The sequence below is a fragment of the Lissotriton helveticus genome, chromosome 1_2 (genome assembly GCF_964261635.1).
Source record: "Lissotriton helveticus chromosome 1_2, aLisHel1.1, whole genome shotgun sequence".
NCBI classification, from domain to species: domain Eukaryota; kingdom Metazoa; phylum Chordata; class Amphibia; order Caudata; family Salamandridae; genus Lissotriton; species Lissotriton helveticus.
In genome coordinates this window covers 2170293-2186675 of record NC_136058.1, presented here as the reverse complement: position 1 = coordinate 2186675, position 16383 = coordinate 2170293, and the positions used below count along the sequence as shown (strand labels likewise).

Sequence of the window (16383 nt, the reverse complement as noted above, 5' to 3'; positions counted from 1 at the left end):
AGTTCATGGGTCAGTCGCGTACGTTGAAGGCGGAGTGTCGTGTTGTCGATCCGATCCGTCCTCCAGGGCTGGGCAACCATCTTCTTTTAACCTTAAAGAGAGAGCAGAGTAGGGTGCACAGAAAAGAACTTTCCCACCGATCCCACATTTTTAAAATAAGGCATGCAATACCCGTCCATAGTTTCAAAAAAACTTTATTTTGCAAAATCATTTCAGCATGTGGATTATGAGGGTGCGGTCGTATTTGGCCGGTCGTGGTAATGGCTAAAGTGCGTACAGTGGGGGGTGTCGTTTGCAGCAATAAAAACATCGGAAAGTTTTACTCATTCATTTGTAAGAAACTAAAACGTCTATTAATTGGCTGGGGGTTCGGGGGCATTTATTTTCATAATTTAGAAGCATAATCATAATAGTTGTAATCAGATTTCCTATATGCATACCGTACGTGTGCGTCGTAAATGAGGTTTACATCAGTTATAAAAAATATAATACATTGTACATTTGTAATCAACATTTGTAACGGGGATCCTTTCATACTGTTCGTCGAGTGAGTTCTCCTTGTCTTTTCTAGCCAAGTGTACAAAGGATCATATAAAATCTCAGAACAGCAAGTTTATTTTAGTGCGAAGGAACACCACGAGGTGTTCGTAAGTTCCGATTGATACCAGCGCCATTTTGGGCGGGGCCGGCTCAGTCCGGAAGCAGCATCAGGGGGAAATGTTTCCCATTACTGGCAGTTTGGACCAGAGTCCTTTTCGGCAGTTCTAGAATTCATGCTAACAGAAGGAGTGGCAATGTCATGTTTGTTTCGTTGGCGATCAAGGCAGCCGTCCCTTACCGGAAGCCTGCAAAGGCCGAAGGTTCCGCCGGGGACCTTTGCAGGATCTTCAAGGCTGCGGAGATGCTGTCGGAGATGGGGGCTCGTGCTCCAGGGGGCAAATGTTCGAGTTATATTGCTGGTCAAAGTTACTCTAGTGGCCGGGGCCCGCCTTCCAGCGGACCCAGACGCCATTTTGAGGCCCTACAGGGGCCACTCTCGTCGAGTTTGCAAGAGTGGGAGAGATCCTTCGGAGTGAACGGAAGAGGTCCCTGTTGTGTGAAAGCGGGACGTTCAGCTGGGGTGCAGCTGTGATGCCCCCACCTGGGGGGGGGGGGCGAGGGAGACTCGTTCGCATCGTCTCCTTCTCCCGGTGCACTCCATGCCGCTCCTTTTCATCGCCCCGCATGAAGGTCTCTCCACATCCGGTGTTCCCCAGGTCCTGTGCTCAGTGCTGTGGGAGTATGGCCACCTGTGGCGCGCATTCGGCGCGGCACGAGTATCAGTGACCAGTCATTGCAGGTTCGGTGTTCCGAAAATATGGCCACCATTGCACGTTCGGTGCTGCGCAAGTACTGGGGTGCCACCATGGTGTGTTCGGTGCTGTGGAAGTATTGGCACCATCGCCTGACTGGGGGTGTTCGGCGTCGGGCCGGGGGCTGGGAGACCTCCTATCGGTGGAGGTGGGAGAGGCTCGTCCGCGTCGCCTCTCCCTCCCAGCCCAACTTGGACAAATTGTTGTGGAGGTACGTGCAGGACATCCCGCCGTCCAGAGCTGCTGCGGCTGTTACGGAAGGGAAAAGAAAGAGGTGCCTCGTTCTTCTCTGGACATGTGGCGGGACTACTTAAGTCTATCCAGGCCCGTTGCGGCTGGCTGAGGAGACATGTGGCGGGACTACCTACAACTGCCCAGGCTGCTGGCTCCTGCCTCTCCTCCGGCTCCCCCATACGTTAAGATTTCCTGACCAAGAGTTGGCGGCCGGGCCCGCCTTATATGGGTTGCCGTTGGTTGGGCGTAGCCGTAACCCTGCCCTACTTTGGAAGGTTCCAGAATGGGGGGGGGGGGCGAATGTTCTGTTTGACTTTCATTTTCTACAGTTTACCGTTATTATTCCTTGTTTGTTGTGCTAAATTAAAAGTTCAAGTTCATTAATGGTCTACGGATTTTGTTTTACCATTTCTTTCTTTCCAGGTTGCTTTTATGCTAAGTTTCTGCTAACAGAGGTTGAGTAACACGGAAACACGTGTAGAGGGATGACGCAGATTTGTACATTACATACACACAAACTCAGACGGGGGACAGTACAAGTACGACATACAAAGACCCAAGACGAATATAAAACAGTTATTGGTCATAATTATCTCTTTCCGTCTGTGAATTTGAAACGAGGCTGGGTTCTCGTCTTGACGTTGCCCGACCTAGGAGAACTTGAGCATGCCGCTGAAATTGTCCTGGCGAAATCTGTGCCATCGGGCATAATCAAACGTGGTGGTTCTGTCTGGTCTGTCTGTGTAAGTCGGGTTCTTCTTTGTCTCGCGCTTTTTCTCGTACTGCCGGTCTGTCGTTCCTGTCGGCCCTTTGCCTTTACTCACGCTCAGTAGAGTCGGGCATTGGGCTTTCCAGTGTCCGACATACCTACAAAAAGCGCATTGGTCTGGCCCTAAGTCTGGTCGTCTTTTGCATAGTGTCGGGGGATAAGTTGTGGGTAGCGGTGTCCTGGGGTTGTCCTGTCGGTATATTTCTCTACTTGGTTTGTCCTCGTCTTTTCTCTGTCGTTGCATAGCCTCTCTGCGCCACATACCGAGACTGTCGAGCATAATTGGCGTTGTCTTATTATTTCGAAGGGCTATTTCTAACGTTTCTATTTTATCAAGGTCAAAGGATCCTGCCAGTGGCCACTGTTTGTCTTGACTCTCTTCGGTATACCTGTGCCACAATTTATTATAGGCTATGGTGACTAATCCATAGTTTATGAACATGTCCTTATTAGGGGTGCCTTCTAGTGGGGCTATATGGTCCACCTCTAATACACGGTCCGGGCTAAACAGGCTATTAATCAGTGGGGAGAAGACAGACATGACGGCTCGTAACGAGGGACTAAAAAGTCAGCACTGCCTATCTTATCACTAGGTGCAAAGACTGGACAGAATATTTCTATTCAACGTTGTTTGCAGGCAGTGAATACCTCATGGATCAAAAAATAACAAAAAGACCAATAAATAACAATGGGGAGAATGAGTAGGTCCGCAAAGATCTGCGTTACCTACCCTTTTCACTATCTGCAAAAAGGGTGGTCTCTTCCCTGTTTGCAGACAGGGAATCTCCAGGAAACAATAGTTTTGCGAACAACAGTTCAGTTTCAAGTAATTATTGAGTGGGGGAGAAAAAAATAAGCACGGCTGCTGCCCTACCTATCCTCCACTGCTTGCAAAGAGAGAGCCCGTTGTTTCTCCGTTTGCAGACAGTGAATCTCCAAATAAATAAAAAGAGCAATACTAGTATTTTTAAACAAACAAGCAATCAAGCGATCATTTCGCAACTTGTCGTGGTTACACGACCTTACCCGGACCGCATGGACAGTTTCCTGTCTTCCGAATCCAGCGCCCGATCGTCCTCTCTTCTTCGTTATCCTCGCGGCACTCCTGATGGTTCCCAGTCAGGACCGTAGATCACTCGAGAGAGGTCTGTTCGGAACCAGTGAAGTTCGGATGATCGGCTGTCAGACGAGGGTCTATCGGACAGACGCGTTCCCGATCGTTGCAGTCGTTCACTTTGTCGTCAGGACCTCTCCCACTGGATCCATGGGTCGCTGATGAGCCCCACGCTTGGGACGCCAATTGTGAAAATAATTGGGGGGCACTACCAACCAGAATATAAGATCCTTAAGTATTTGCCCGGCGGTGTCGCCTCTTGAACCCACAAAGAAGTTAAACTATTGAAGAGGCAGGCGCTGGAGACTGGAAGGCAGGAAACAAGGTTTTTATTCTCTCCGGAGGAGAACACAACGAAACGGACAGAAGGTATCGTTCTGAGGTGCTCTAACTGCATCCCTGAGGCCTGGCCTCTTATACACACGATTATCTGTTTATTGCATGTAATACATTCTCGTCGATACTTTGATGTACGGAAAGACATCCTCAGAATCCCCCCCTTCCCAGCCCGTTCCCACGCAAGGTTACAGTGGAAGTCCCCGCCCCGTTCACAACAGGTGATGATCATCGCGCAGCTGGATATTCCGCCGATTCACGGAGTGTGTGGGGTTCGATCGGATCTCGTGGGGTGGGGGGGGCTTTGATCATCTCGGGGGTCCTTTGAGGAGGGAAGCTTTCTATTGTACGGGGAGGGGCAAGGGATTGGTATCGGCAGAGCTGGGTGTCGGCCTGGGAACGGGCACACGGAAAAAGGGGGTTTGCGTCTAAGGGCCGGAGATCATGAAAGGGAAGCAGGGAGGTGTCGCGCTGGGAACAGGATGAGGGCCTGGGGCAGAGCAGCGCCGAAGAGGGGTTTATGACTCAAGGCAGGTGCAAGCAGGGGGTGGTCAGCGTGCAGGCTTAGTGAAGGCGAAGGGCTATGCCAGGGGCCAGCGGCATGCAAAAGGGTTCGTTCTGATCGGGGCATCTTAAAAATGGCGGGCGCGCACGACAAAAGTGTGGCATCAGGGGAAGAGGCAAGATGGCGCAGATAATGTTCACCAAAACGTACTAATTTTCAACACTATTTAACCGACCTAATTAACCAATTGGCCTACTATATAAGGTCCGCCCGACCACGGCATTCCATATCACGGAAGCCACGGACGAGGGAGGATGCGAAGCCTGCATTGGGTTGAGTAAGTACGGCATAGCTGGGAGGAACAAACCGCTGTGGTGGTACTGTTGGTACATTAGGGTAACCAATTTAAACAGGGGGACTAGCATTATTTCCTTTTTTTACCTTCTGCAGTTGGACCCTCTAACTACCCCTTGTCCAGGTCTGGCTCATGGGGCACTGACTCCATCATTTCTCAGTATGTATTTTTCTATACCATTGCATCTGGAATCAAAAGTAACCAACCTATTGTGTGTGTTTAAATGTTTGTGTGTCTCACTGTAGTATGTACAGGACTCACCCTGTTCCATATGTGAGGAGCGTTTTCCCTCTTTTAGGGACTCAGAGTACCAAATGCCTCTATGTGTGTTTCCTTTTTATCTCTTACAGGTGACATTAGCCAAGCGCAAAAGGATACGCGCGTTAGTAATCACGTGCTCTTGTTTTTCAGGCTTATTACATCAGAAATTCTGATAGAGCTAGGAAACTGTAGATATAAATTGTATATCGCCACACATTGATAGATTTATCTGCCACCATTGTACATACACTATCTTCTGGTTAAACATTAGTGAGTGACAGGGGGATCTGACCCCGGTCCTGACGAAGGGGCAGAGCGCCCCGAAACATGTTGACCCGCACAGGAGAGTAAGCCCAGTAACTAGCTTTATCTCACCGATCCACTCTTTTGAACTATACCAGCCTGTGACTATTAAAAACTTTTTTCTATCACAAGGGCAGGTATTATTTTAACATCACTCTTTATATCACCCCTGACCCTCCTGACACTCACTCCAATACGCTCACATAGCACCCTCAAAAGAAAGGTGCTCCAGCGTAGTCGCTTGTCGTAGCACGCCCCGTCCCGCAGCGGGGCGGGAAGACCCCGATGATGAAGCATGACACTGAGGGCCCCTTTGGTGTGTGAGGGGTATTTTAACACATACTGTGTATTCCAAGAACATCTGGACACACAGTAACTCAGTCTGAGGTGGACCTTTTTGATAACCCGTACCTACAGGAGAGGAGGATGCGCCCGCCTAGGTGCCGTTGAGCACCACCTCTTCACTCCCCTTTTTGATACTATTCATAGTTCATAGGATGACCCTATCATCATGAAATTGCAAATAAGGCTCTTAAATTGTGAAAGATTGGATTTCACTTATTCTTCTTGCAGAAGTTCTAGCCAAAAGAAAAGCTACTTTCCAAGAGAAAAATGTCAAGTCAGCTTTGTGCATCAGTTCGAAAGGGCATCTCATGAGGTGGGAATAAAACTGTGTTTACCTGCCAAAGTGCAGGCGGAGGATTAATAGGAGGGTAGAACCGAAAAACGCCCTTCATCAATTCACTAACCAGTCTGTTAGACCATAATGATAATTGCCCAGAACGTCTCCTTAATCTAGCCCTAAATTCATCCTGAAAGTGCCAACGTCTTTCCACTTAGATGAGCCCATGGTTTTGCCATCATTCTTTAGTAAACTGTCTTCAGTTGGAGAGGGCCTCGCGCTCTCTTGACATCCAACGTGATCTGAAGTTGCACCTAGGGAGAACCAGAATCTTCAAAAGAGAGAACCAGAATCTTCAGATAGACATATTAACTCCTGATTTATTTTGCCTCATTGTTGGGTGTCTTTGACTATCGCTTTCTGCCATGAGAAGGCAAAAAGACCACTATCTGCGAAGGTGAAGGCACATTCTACTTGAAAAGTCGCTGCTATTTCAGCCTTGTTGGCATGAGTGTTTTTTGCCTGACGTCTGCAGAGCGGCAACGTGGATTAGTGCCCACACCTTCATTAAGCACTGCTGCCTGGATTCCCTGAAAAGGGCAGATGTGGCAGTTGGAAAGGCTGTGGCGCCTATTTTTCTAAGGTATGGCAATTTTGATTATATTTTAACTTTTTTGTGGTTTCGTCAAGCAATATTTTTCAGGTCTTTGTGTTAAATTCAGGCTAATCTTGCTATATTATTTTTATCATGGTGGGATGGTTTGCCTTACCCACCTCCATCATTTACTGGATAACGCTTACAAGTCTGATTCAAGTATGTGAACCTATGAAAGATACAATACTGGTGAAAAATAGGTTCACTTACCTGTGTATTGTGGTTCTCCAGTATTGGTATCTTTCATAGAATCACATGCGATCCTCCCTGTCAATGCTCACACCTGTAATACCTCTTTTTCCTTTTTTACACTTGTGCTTACAATTTGAGGTATAGTGGCTCTGCAGGTGCTTCAGGATCTCTGCTCTGATTAGTTGAAGTTTGGATGTATTGAAACAATATGAATTCGCTAAAAATGTCTGTTGTTTTCAATGTGATTCTTAATGCTAATGCTTTAGCAGTACTTATATTACTGTTACTGTGGGACTTCCACCATGATGACTGGTAAGATTCAAGTATGTGAATCTATGAAAGATATCGATACTGGAGAACCACAGTGTAAGGTAAGTAACTTGTTTTCTCTTGCTGTTCTGAGTAAATACGTAAGGTCACACCTTACTGAATATATGGGGTCCTGCAGAATGGACGCATTGACGGTCACCCTTTGCTGTACAAGGAAGACCTGTTTACATGTTTAACATATTCAGCTGAATATTGTTACTATTGTACATTCATTTCAGGTGTTTGGGGACTGGCTATTTAAGCCACGCACTTATTTTGAAGTAACAAATTATATCAAGACTAGAGTGTCAGAATTTGACATGCGGTCTAACATTCTGACAGAAATCTTGCGATCCTCCACATGTTCTTCAAAGTCTTTGCTTCTGTTCAAGTGAGGCTCTGCTGCATACAATAATGACTGCATGGTAAAAACCCTTTTCAGGGCACCAGTCCACTGACCGATTGCCTAGCATAGGCCTGTTTCAGTTGATTTGCACTTTTTGTCTTCCCATTTCTCAACAGAGAGTCTGCCTATTCATACTTCTTCTAAGCAGAATCCAAATGCCTTCCTGACTGTTTCACAGATAGTTCAAGAAGGATCTGGAAATTGCAGTATCAGCTGATCCATTCCCCACTATCCTCTTGCGCACTCTACTGCCTCTAAACCCAGCTGATTCCCTCCACACTCGCATGTCCTCGCACTCAGGTTGCCTGTTCATTTGACAGGACAAGATCACGCTGCTGTCTTTGATGCTCCTGTTGGCCTTGAACTCAGGAAATTGGTTGGTGTCTCTGGACCTTCAGCATACTTATTTTCATCTTCCAATTGTTCCATCCACTAGCGCTGCCTGAAGTTAATGGTGGAGGGTCCACGATTATAAGTTTGCAGTTTCCCTTGTTCAAACTGACAACAGCATCAGGCATCTTTAGGAAGGTCCTGGCAGTCCTAGCACTTTCACAGGGGATGTCTCGAGCGCATGCATTTCTATACTTGGATTTTTAGTTCGTAAAGGCACAGTCATCATGACAGTCTTTACTCCTCAGAGAATTGTGGATATTTGGGAAAGGTTTCAAAGGTGTCTGACTCGAGCTTCAGCCAGGGCCTACAGGTCTTGCGTCTGCTAGGCCTCTTGTCCTTGTGCATCCTTGTGCTCTTTCCCAACGTGGGAGATGAGTCCTTTAGTGTCAGAAGAGGCAGTGGCTTCAGCATCAAGGCAGTCTCTCAGATCAGGTGCAGATTTTCCATTTGCTGCATCAGGATCTGCACTGGTGGATAACTTCCTCTGCAGGGTTGACTTTTCAGCCCTCTACGGATTCAGGTATTTGTGGTCATGAATGCTTCCTTGTTGGGGCGTCCATCTAGACAAAATCGTGGCGGGACATTTGGTCGGTGTCTGAGCAGTGCCTGCACATAAATGTGTTGACACTCTGAGTGGTTCGCCTTCCTATGAATGTATTTCTTCCATCAATATCAGAGAGGCCATTCAGATTCTATCATAAAACACCTACACCATCCATTAGATCAACAGAAGAGGTGGTGTGATGTCACTAACTGTGTTGGGAAGCAATTCGTTTTTGGAAGTGGATGCAGTTTTGGGGCATCTGCCCAGTATTGGCTTATGTAGCAGGCTCCCTCAGTGTGATTGTGCATGCACTGTCGGCAGTCTTTCATGACTTTGAGCTGCACCCCAACAAGACTTTGGTGATCTTCTCCAGATTGGGGTTTACATATGTGACTCTTTTCGCCACGGCCCAGAACAGAAAGTGTCTTCTGGTTTGTGTCGTACGTTTCCCTCTGACTGGTTTCTTGGGCACCTCCTTTAGGTTAATCTGGTTCAGCAACTGCTGTATGCATTTCTGAGAATCTCACTTCTTTCCAGAGTCGTGCAGAAGGGAATGCGCGCAGCCTGTTCTAACCACTCCATGCTAAGTGAGGAGGATCTGGTATACTGATCTGTTGGTGGACGTGTGCTGATTGAATGCAGTGGGAAACGTTGTTAGGAATGTAAGGCTTCGCTATCTTATGCCCAGCAGTCACACCTGATTACTGCTCGCACCTCGGTGTTCGCTTGTATTTTAATTTCTATTTTTAACCTGAACTAATTGCTCATTTGCACAGTACCTTTTAAATTCACCTCCAGCACTCTCTGCCTGCACCCCGGTCAAACACGGGGCTCTCACGATTGTTGTGGAGGGTGCAGGCTTACTCAGGAAGGCAGTCTTTCCTTGATGCCAGTTGGGGCGGAGCACCGTGTCTCTGCCTATAACTGTGAATGTGCTTTTCCATCGTGCTGTGGACGCGCGCTGATTGAATGCAGTGGGAAACGTTGTTAGGAATGTAAGGCTCGGCGATCTTATGCCCAGCAGTCACACCTGATCACCGCTCGCACCTCGCTGTTCGCTTGTATTTTAATTCATATTTTTAACCTGAACTAAATTGCTCATTTGCACAGTACCTTTAAATTCACCTTCTCGCCTCCTGCACTCTCCGCCTGCACCCCGGTCCACCACGGGGCTCTCCCGATTGTTGTGGAGTGTGCAGGCTCACGCAGGAAGACAGTCTTTCCTCGCTGCCTCCCTCCGCTACTCGTCTATGGAGCTTAAATCTCTCCAGGGAGATTGGCCCATTCACCCAGACCACGTCAGCACACTAAATACCTTTGGAATACTGTCCCTAAGAAACACCACTCACAGCCTCACCCCCTACCCTTTTCCTCACACGACACTGAGGAGCCCAAGGGGTTCCCTCCCTAAAACCTCACCTTATTCTACCAGGCCCAATCCCGACTGTTTGTCCATATGGTATCTCAACACCCGCTCCTTGGTTAAGCACCAGCTAGAGATTTTTTTATCTTCTAGACTCCATCAAGCCAGACATACTGCTCCATGGCTCTCAACCGAATCCACTCCGGACATTCTGGCCACCATCCCAGACAACCACTACATCCTCCAGGCGAGTAGGCCTGTGGGCAAGATGGGGGGAGAATTGCAGCCATTATTTCCCAATCTCATAAATTCACTTCCCTTACCACCTCAAAATTTCCCTCTGTGGACTTCCTGCTGTTCAAACTTGAATCCAAAGATTCCCCTTTCACATGTGTCCTATTTTACAGGCCCCCCCCCCCCACCCACATGCCTAATTTTCTCCAACTATTCGGCAACCTGACAGCGGAATTGGTGATCAATTATTTTAAGATTCTTATCATAGGGGACTTTAATTACTGGCCTCATGACCCGCGTGAAAGCCCCTGCTCGATAGACTTCTCTGAGTTGCACAATGGCATGAACTTCACCCAGCACGTCAAAGAGGCCACCCACACAAAAGGACACACCCTGGACCAAGTCTCGACCTCAAACCTTGACATCACCAATGTCAATATTTCTCCCTGTACCTGGTCTGACCACTTTTTTATTGCTTTCTCCATCACTACCCCCTCTACCTCCAAACCCCCCACCCCTGATCCTTTCATGACCAGGAACTGGAGTCGGGTAAATATTCCTGCTCTCTGTACACTTCTATCTACCGCCACACCTAGTTCCTCTCAGCCTACCGGATCTCCGGCTTCACCATACACTCAGGCCGAAGACCTTAACTCCTGGTTGGCCCTGGCAAGAGACAACTTTGCTCCCGTGAAAAAACTCAAAAATAAAAGCACCCATGATGCCCAGCATTGTTTCACCAAGGACCTTAAGGACAGAAAACTTGCCCTACGCCAAACCGAGCGCAAGTGGAGACTCGACTAATGCCCCTTTAAAAAATCCATCTTTATCTCGGCCTTAAAGGACTATAAAACCGCCATCCTAACAGCCAAAACTGAATACTTCTCCTCAAAGATCTTGGACTCGACTAGTAAAGCCAAAGACATCTTCTCCATTGTGGACGAACTTGTGAAACCTGACCGCGTCACTGTCAAACCCTTACCATCACAATCTCTCTGCGATTCCCTTAACACTTACTTTATCGATAAAATTACCAATATCAAAACCAGTATTCCCAAGGCTCCCTCACCCCCCAATCCCAGTCACGTTCCCTGCAACCCCTTTCTCTTTTCCCACTTCCCTTTGATCACTCAGGAGGTCTTCTTCTCCCTCTTCAAAAAAGTTTGCTCCGGCTCCCCGCGGGACAGCTGTCCCCCTCACATTGCCTGGGAGATCTTTTTCAATATCCCGACCCCACCCCCCCTTCTCTCCTCAATAACTCCCTCACCTTGGGCGTTGTCCCCAATTCTTTCAAAACTGCAGTAGTCTCACCCAGACTCAAAAAAGTAGGTGCAGAATCCGAGATGCTAAGCAATTTCCGCCCTATATCGTTACTTCCCTTCCTGGGCAAAATGCTGGAGGCCTTTGTAGCTAATTGCCTAAGCACATTTGTGGAACATTCCCACTTTCTAGACCCCCATCAAGCTGGTTTTAGGCCCCAACAATCCACTGAGTCCATTGCCCTGGCCGTCCATGACAAACTTAGAAAGGGGGCCATTCAGGACACCTCGCAGGCACTGGTGCTCCTGGACTTTCGACAACGTCGACCACGCCCTTCTACTCGACCGGGTCGAGAGCGCCACCATCCGGGGCCCACCGCTAAGATGGCTCTCCTCATTTCTCAATGACCGCTATCAAGCAGTCCGGCTCTCCAGTATCTCCATGGATGAAAAAAGACTCACCTGTGGAGTCCCTAAGGGCTCCTCCCTCTCTCCCCTTTTGTTTAATCTGTACATCCTTCCCCTGATCTCTGAACTCCAGAAAAGAGCAGTAGTCATATTCAATTATGCTGATGACCTTCAGCTCATCTTCAACATTGAGCCCTCTCCCTCCTCTATAGAGAACGTTCAATCCACTATGACCTTCATCAGTAGCTGGATGAATGCTAACCAGCTAAAGCTTAATCCCGATAAGACAGAGCTGGTCCTTACAGGGCCCCCAGGCAACCCTTGGAACTCCAATTTCTGGACCCTCTCCCTGGGCTGCCCGCCTTCCCCAGTCAACTCTGTCAAGAGCCAAGGGGTCACCATTAGTAGCGACCTCTCCATGAGGGCCCAAATCAACTCTGTGGTTTTGGTCTGCTTTTTCCATCTACGCAGAATCAGGAAATCAGTAGATTTCTTTCATATGAATCTCTCGTCCAAGTCACCCTGGCACTAGTTATGTCCCGCATCGACTATGCCAACTCATTGTATGCCCGAATTCCGGCATAGCAATCCCACCGACTCCAACTGGTCCAGAATCAAGCTGCTAGGCTAATCCACTGCCAGCCGAAGTTCAGCCATACCAAGCCCCTCCTTAAGAGCCTTCACTAGCTCCCAGTGACCCAGCGCAGTCTCTTCAAACTTGGCTGCCTGATCCATAGAGCCCTATCATCCCATGGACCCTCTTTTATTGCTTCCCGAATTCATTGTTATGTTCCTCCCCGCGACCTATGCTCCTCCCGTCTGACCCTCTTGTCCCCTTGCACATTCAAACAAAAAAAACATGGTGGTCTGAGATTTTCGACCCAAGCACCACTTCTGTGGAATTCTCTCCCTCCAGAACTTCGCCAAATACCCTCCTACTCCCAATCCAGGAAATCGCTTAAGACTTGGTTCTTCTCCCAAGCATACAACTAACTCCTTTACACTGCCTCGGTCTTAAATGTAAATGTGTGTATACTTGTAAAGCGCCCTGCCGCCCCATCTCGGGGCATCCTGGCGCTGTATACCACTGTGGAACCCATCCTGGCTTTCACTGTGAGATGCCCCCTCCAGTGCACCCCCATGGTGAAGCCAGGCATCCCAGCGCTGTCGGGCCGTTGTGGAGATTAAGCAAGCTATTGCCGAGAGTTGCAGAGTGGGACCCATGATTAGAGTAGGCACCGAGGCGAGAATTATCGAGTCCGCGGACATTGAGCCCAAGACCCTGCCGCGTCGGGAATTGAACCCTGATCCCGGGTCTGACCTCTGCTTCAGGGTCTGCCGCTTCTAACCAGTGAGCACACTTCTCCACTAAGCCCCTCCACCCAAGCGCCAAGAAACCGCTGGTGAACGTGCGCTTTATAAATAACTTTTATCATTTCATATCATATCCAGGCTCAGTCGGTCAGTAATGCTAGGATGAAGACCGGGCATAAGGGAGATGATGGTAATTGGGGAACAAACAAGAAAGAGGTGCGATGCAGTGTGTGAAGGAATTGCCTCAACAGTTTGTTGAGGCAATGCATTGAAAAGCAGTTTGTAGCACAACAGTGCTTTTAATTTGGGCGATTCCAAAGCTGTTTTAATGTTTAAAGAGGAATTCAAACACAGTGCCTTTACTTAAATTCTACTGAAATGTTAGCTCGTGCCGGCTACCCCTGCAACAGTTTTCTTGTCCAGCTTGCCCGCACCCCCTCTGCTGCCTGCCTACCTGCTGCCCTCTGTTTATTCCTCTTATACTCATTTATTGCTCTGTTTTTCCTTTTCTGCTTGTTTTTCTGCCCTTTATTTTCATTTTTTCTTCAAATTTTTCTGCTTTCTGTTTTGCCTTCTCTGCAAGTTTTTGTGCCTTCCGTTTTGACCTCATATGCTCTGTTTTGCCTTTTCTGCTAATTTTTCTGCCTTCCGTTTTGCCTCTTCTGCTTGTTTTCTGATCTCTATTTGGCCTTCTTCTGCTCTGTTTTGCCTTTTCTGCCAATGTTTCTGCCCTTTGTTTTGCCCTTTCTGCTTGCTAGTTTTTTTTTACTCTGTTTTGCCTTTTCTGCTCGTTTCTTCCCTCTACCTGCCACTTTCCTCAAGACCTGGCCATTCAACACAGACTTTGCACCCCAGCATCCAGATACTCCCGGCGATACAGTACAAATACTGATTGATTGAAATATTGTTTGCCTTGTAGTTGTTCCTAGGACATTTTATAGTGTAGAGTCGCGGTCATTTTCAAGTTCTCAATAAATGAACTCTTTCCACAATGAATTGTCTTTGGCTTTGTTCAACTTAATAACATGCAGCCTTCTGTGGTTACATTCATAGTGAGTGCTAGTCCTAATGCTAAAACAATCCTGCAATTTGTATTAAGCTCCTGAGCTATACTAAGAAGATTAAAATGGCAGTCTGAAAGGTTGTTTTACCTAAGTGAGCATCTACAAACTTTAATTATTTACGATAGCACATGCGTCATTTGGCTTCTAGGCATGAAGCGCCCTCCTTCTGATGGGTGCATGAATTCTGATTCACCCACAAATAGGAATTTGTTCTTGAATCGAGATTCCAAGTTGGGTGTTAATAGCACAGGCCGGGGTTTTGCCAGCACGATTTTTCCCAAATGATTCCTGACAAAATTGTGTTAACAGAATGCACAAAGTCCAAGTTTGCACATCTGGGTAAAACTGCACATTAACATGGTATCAACTATTCTGTTATTTAAATTTGGCACAGTTCCAAGTTGCACACCAGAAACTATCGTAACCTGCAGTATTGGCATTTGCGGCTGCAGTTTGTACAGTCTTTAGTATGAGAGTCAAAGTCTACCTGCGGTCTTAAAACAGGGCTAATGTCATTCCAATGTGATATTGCATGCTGTTTAGCATTAATTGTGGCCCCAAAATTCAAACTAAGTTTCATCTGTTTTGTATTAGCAGTGGAAAAGAACGCTCTAATCAACCCCGTTTGGAAGATTCTTCTGGGATTGGAACTAGAAATAATGTTGGAGAGGTACCAATTTATATGCATTCATGTTTTATATTAACAAGTACATTGCTTTTCCAGTCATCTCTTTGTGCGAGTTCCTATTCTCGATACACATTTGCCATCAAGATAGCTGACAAATAATGTCTGAGAATTTTTGAGTGAGCTTTTTTGTGATTTTACTCATCTACTCTAAATTCTTAATGTTTATTTGGAACAGAACACACAGTTTCAATCAGAATTTACTGTAACTGTTAAATGGTGATAAGCGCTCTGATCCCATTCGATTTTTAGATTTTGAAAACAAAGTTCTGATCATCTTTTTGCATTTTAAAATTATCTTTATTGATTGATTTCTATCTTCAAACATTCTATATTATATTATGCACCATAGGGCCTTGCTGTTTCAAACAAATTGGGTATCAAAACATTTTTGTAGCGTAGTTCAATCAACATTTGAAACATAATTGTCCATCATACCATAACAGATCTGGTCAATATCAGAAGATTTTGCTATGGGCTTATGTATGGGTGGCAGAGGCAGATCTTGATGTATAGTGCAAGGCTAAGGAGATTGTAGCACTGGCGTACAGAACTCGAGGCCCCTCCTGCAAGGTACGTGGATGGGCCCCCCATTGGACTCAATCAGGAGCTCTCCAGCCAGAGTATTGTGCTGAGGGGCCCCCTGGAGCTTGAGGGGTCCCTGCACCGCAGGGGATACAGGGGCCTGTGTTACGCCACTGGTTTGTGGTTCCAGGTATCCTCTGTTCAGAGCATTTGCTGAGTGTTGGAATATATGTTGGAATATTCAGATTGATATTGCCAATATGATAGATTTTCATGTACTATCTGTATTGTGAAAAAATGTTTTTGTCCTTTTAGGTTTACGTATTGGGCTATTTTTAGGTCTAACCTACATAAAGGTTTAGCTAATATATGTATATTTGTATATATGTATCCAATTACCGCTCAGGTGCTGTAACCCACCAAACAGAGAGACAGACTCTTACGGTGATTTCAATCACTGCAGGCTGCAGTAATGATTTATTCTTCCATCAAAGTGCAAATAATACGGACAAATGACGCGTTTCGGCTAACACGGTAGTGTTGCTCACATACCGGCATCGCTCAAAGGTCTGACATAAATACTTAAAGTGTCAAAATCACGTGATTTTACAAAACTACCAATTGGATGGACAGAAAAGAAATACTTTCACAAATGTAAAACTACACAAATCTAAAAAACTGTTGGCGAAGGACTCATTGAAGTAAGTAATACACATAGAATGGATAAATGTACATTGTTCTGATTACATATGAAATGCAAAATACACAAAACATAAGTGAGCGCCTGACATGAAGTGATAATAAAATGACAAAATAATGAAAAAGTAACAGCCCTCATTGATGAGAGCAGGCACACTAACAGGAAAACATGAATATTGATGGAATATGTAAGGCGCTTATTAGATACGCTCTTAAAATATATTAGTGACAAATTAGAAAACATAACTGCACAAATGCACAAAAAAACAACCCATGTGCTTGATAACATAGGAGCATGCCTAAACATCACTATTCCTAATAAAGTTCTCTCTGTCAACTGGACATTGGTCATGTTATGTAGACTTCTCGGGCATACCAAAGAAAAAACAAATGTACTGTTGACCTATATTGCCCCTAATCAAATAGGTGGAGAGTCCTTCTCCACAATTGTGCATCCAAATCTGTAGTACTAAATGAAATGT

The 16383-nt window shown here is 46.4% G+C and overlaps 1 protein-coding gene across 1 annotated transcript in view; it reads left to right on the top strand.

Annotated features, from left to right (window-relative positions):
* The window catches only part of WDR47 (WD repeat domain 47), a 381791-nt gene that overhangs the window by 223081 nt on the left and 142327 nt on the right, over positions 1–16383 (top strand). The window contains exon 9 of the mRNA XM_078668245.1: positions 14587–14662. Coding sequence (XP_078524371.1) covers positions 14587–14662 — 76 coding nt within the window. The remainder of the gene's footprint in view (positions 1–14586; positions 14663–16383) is intronic.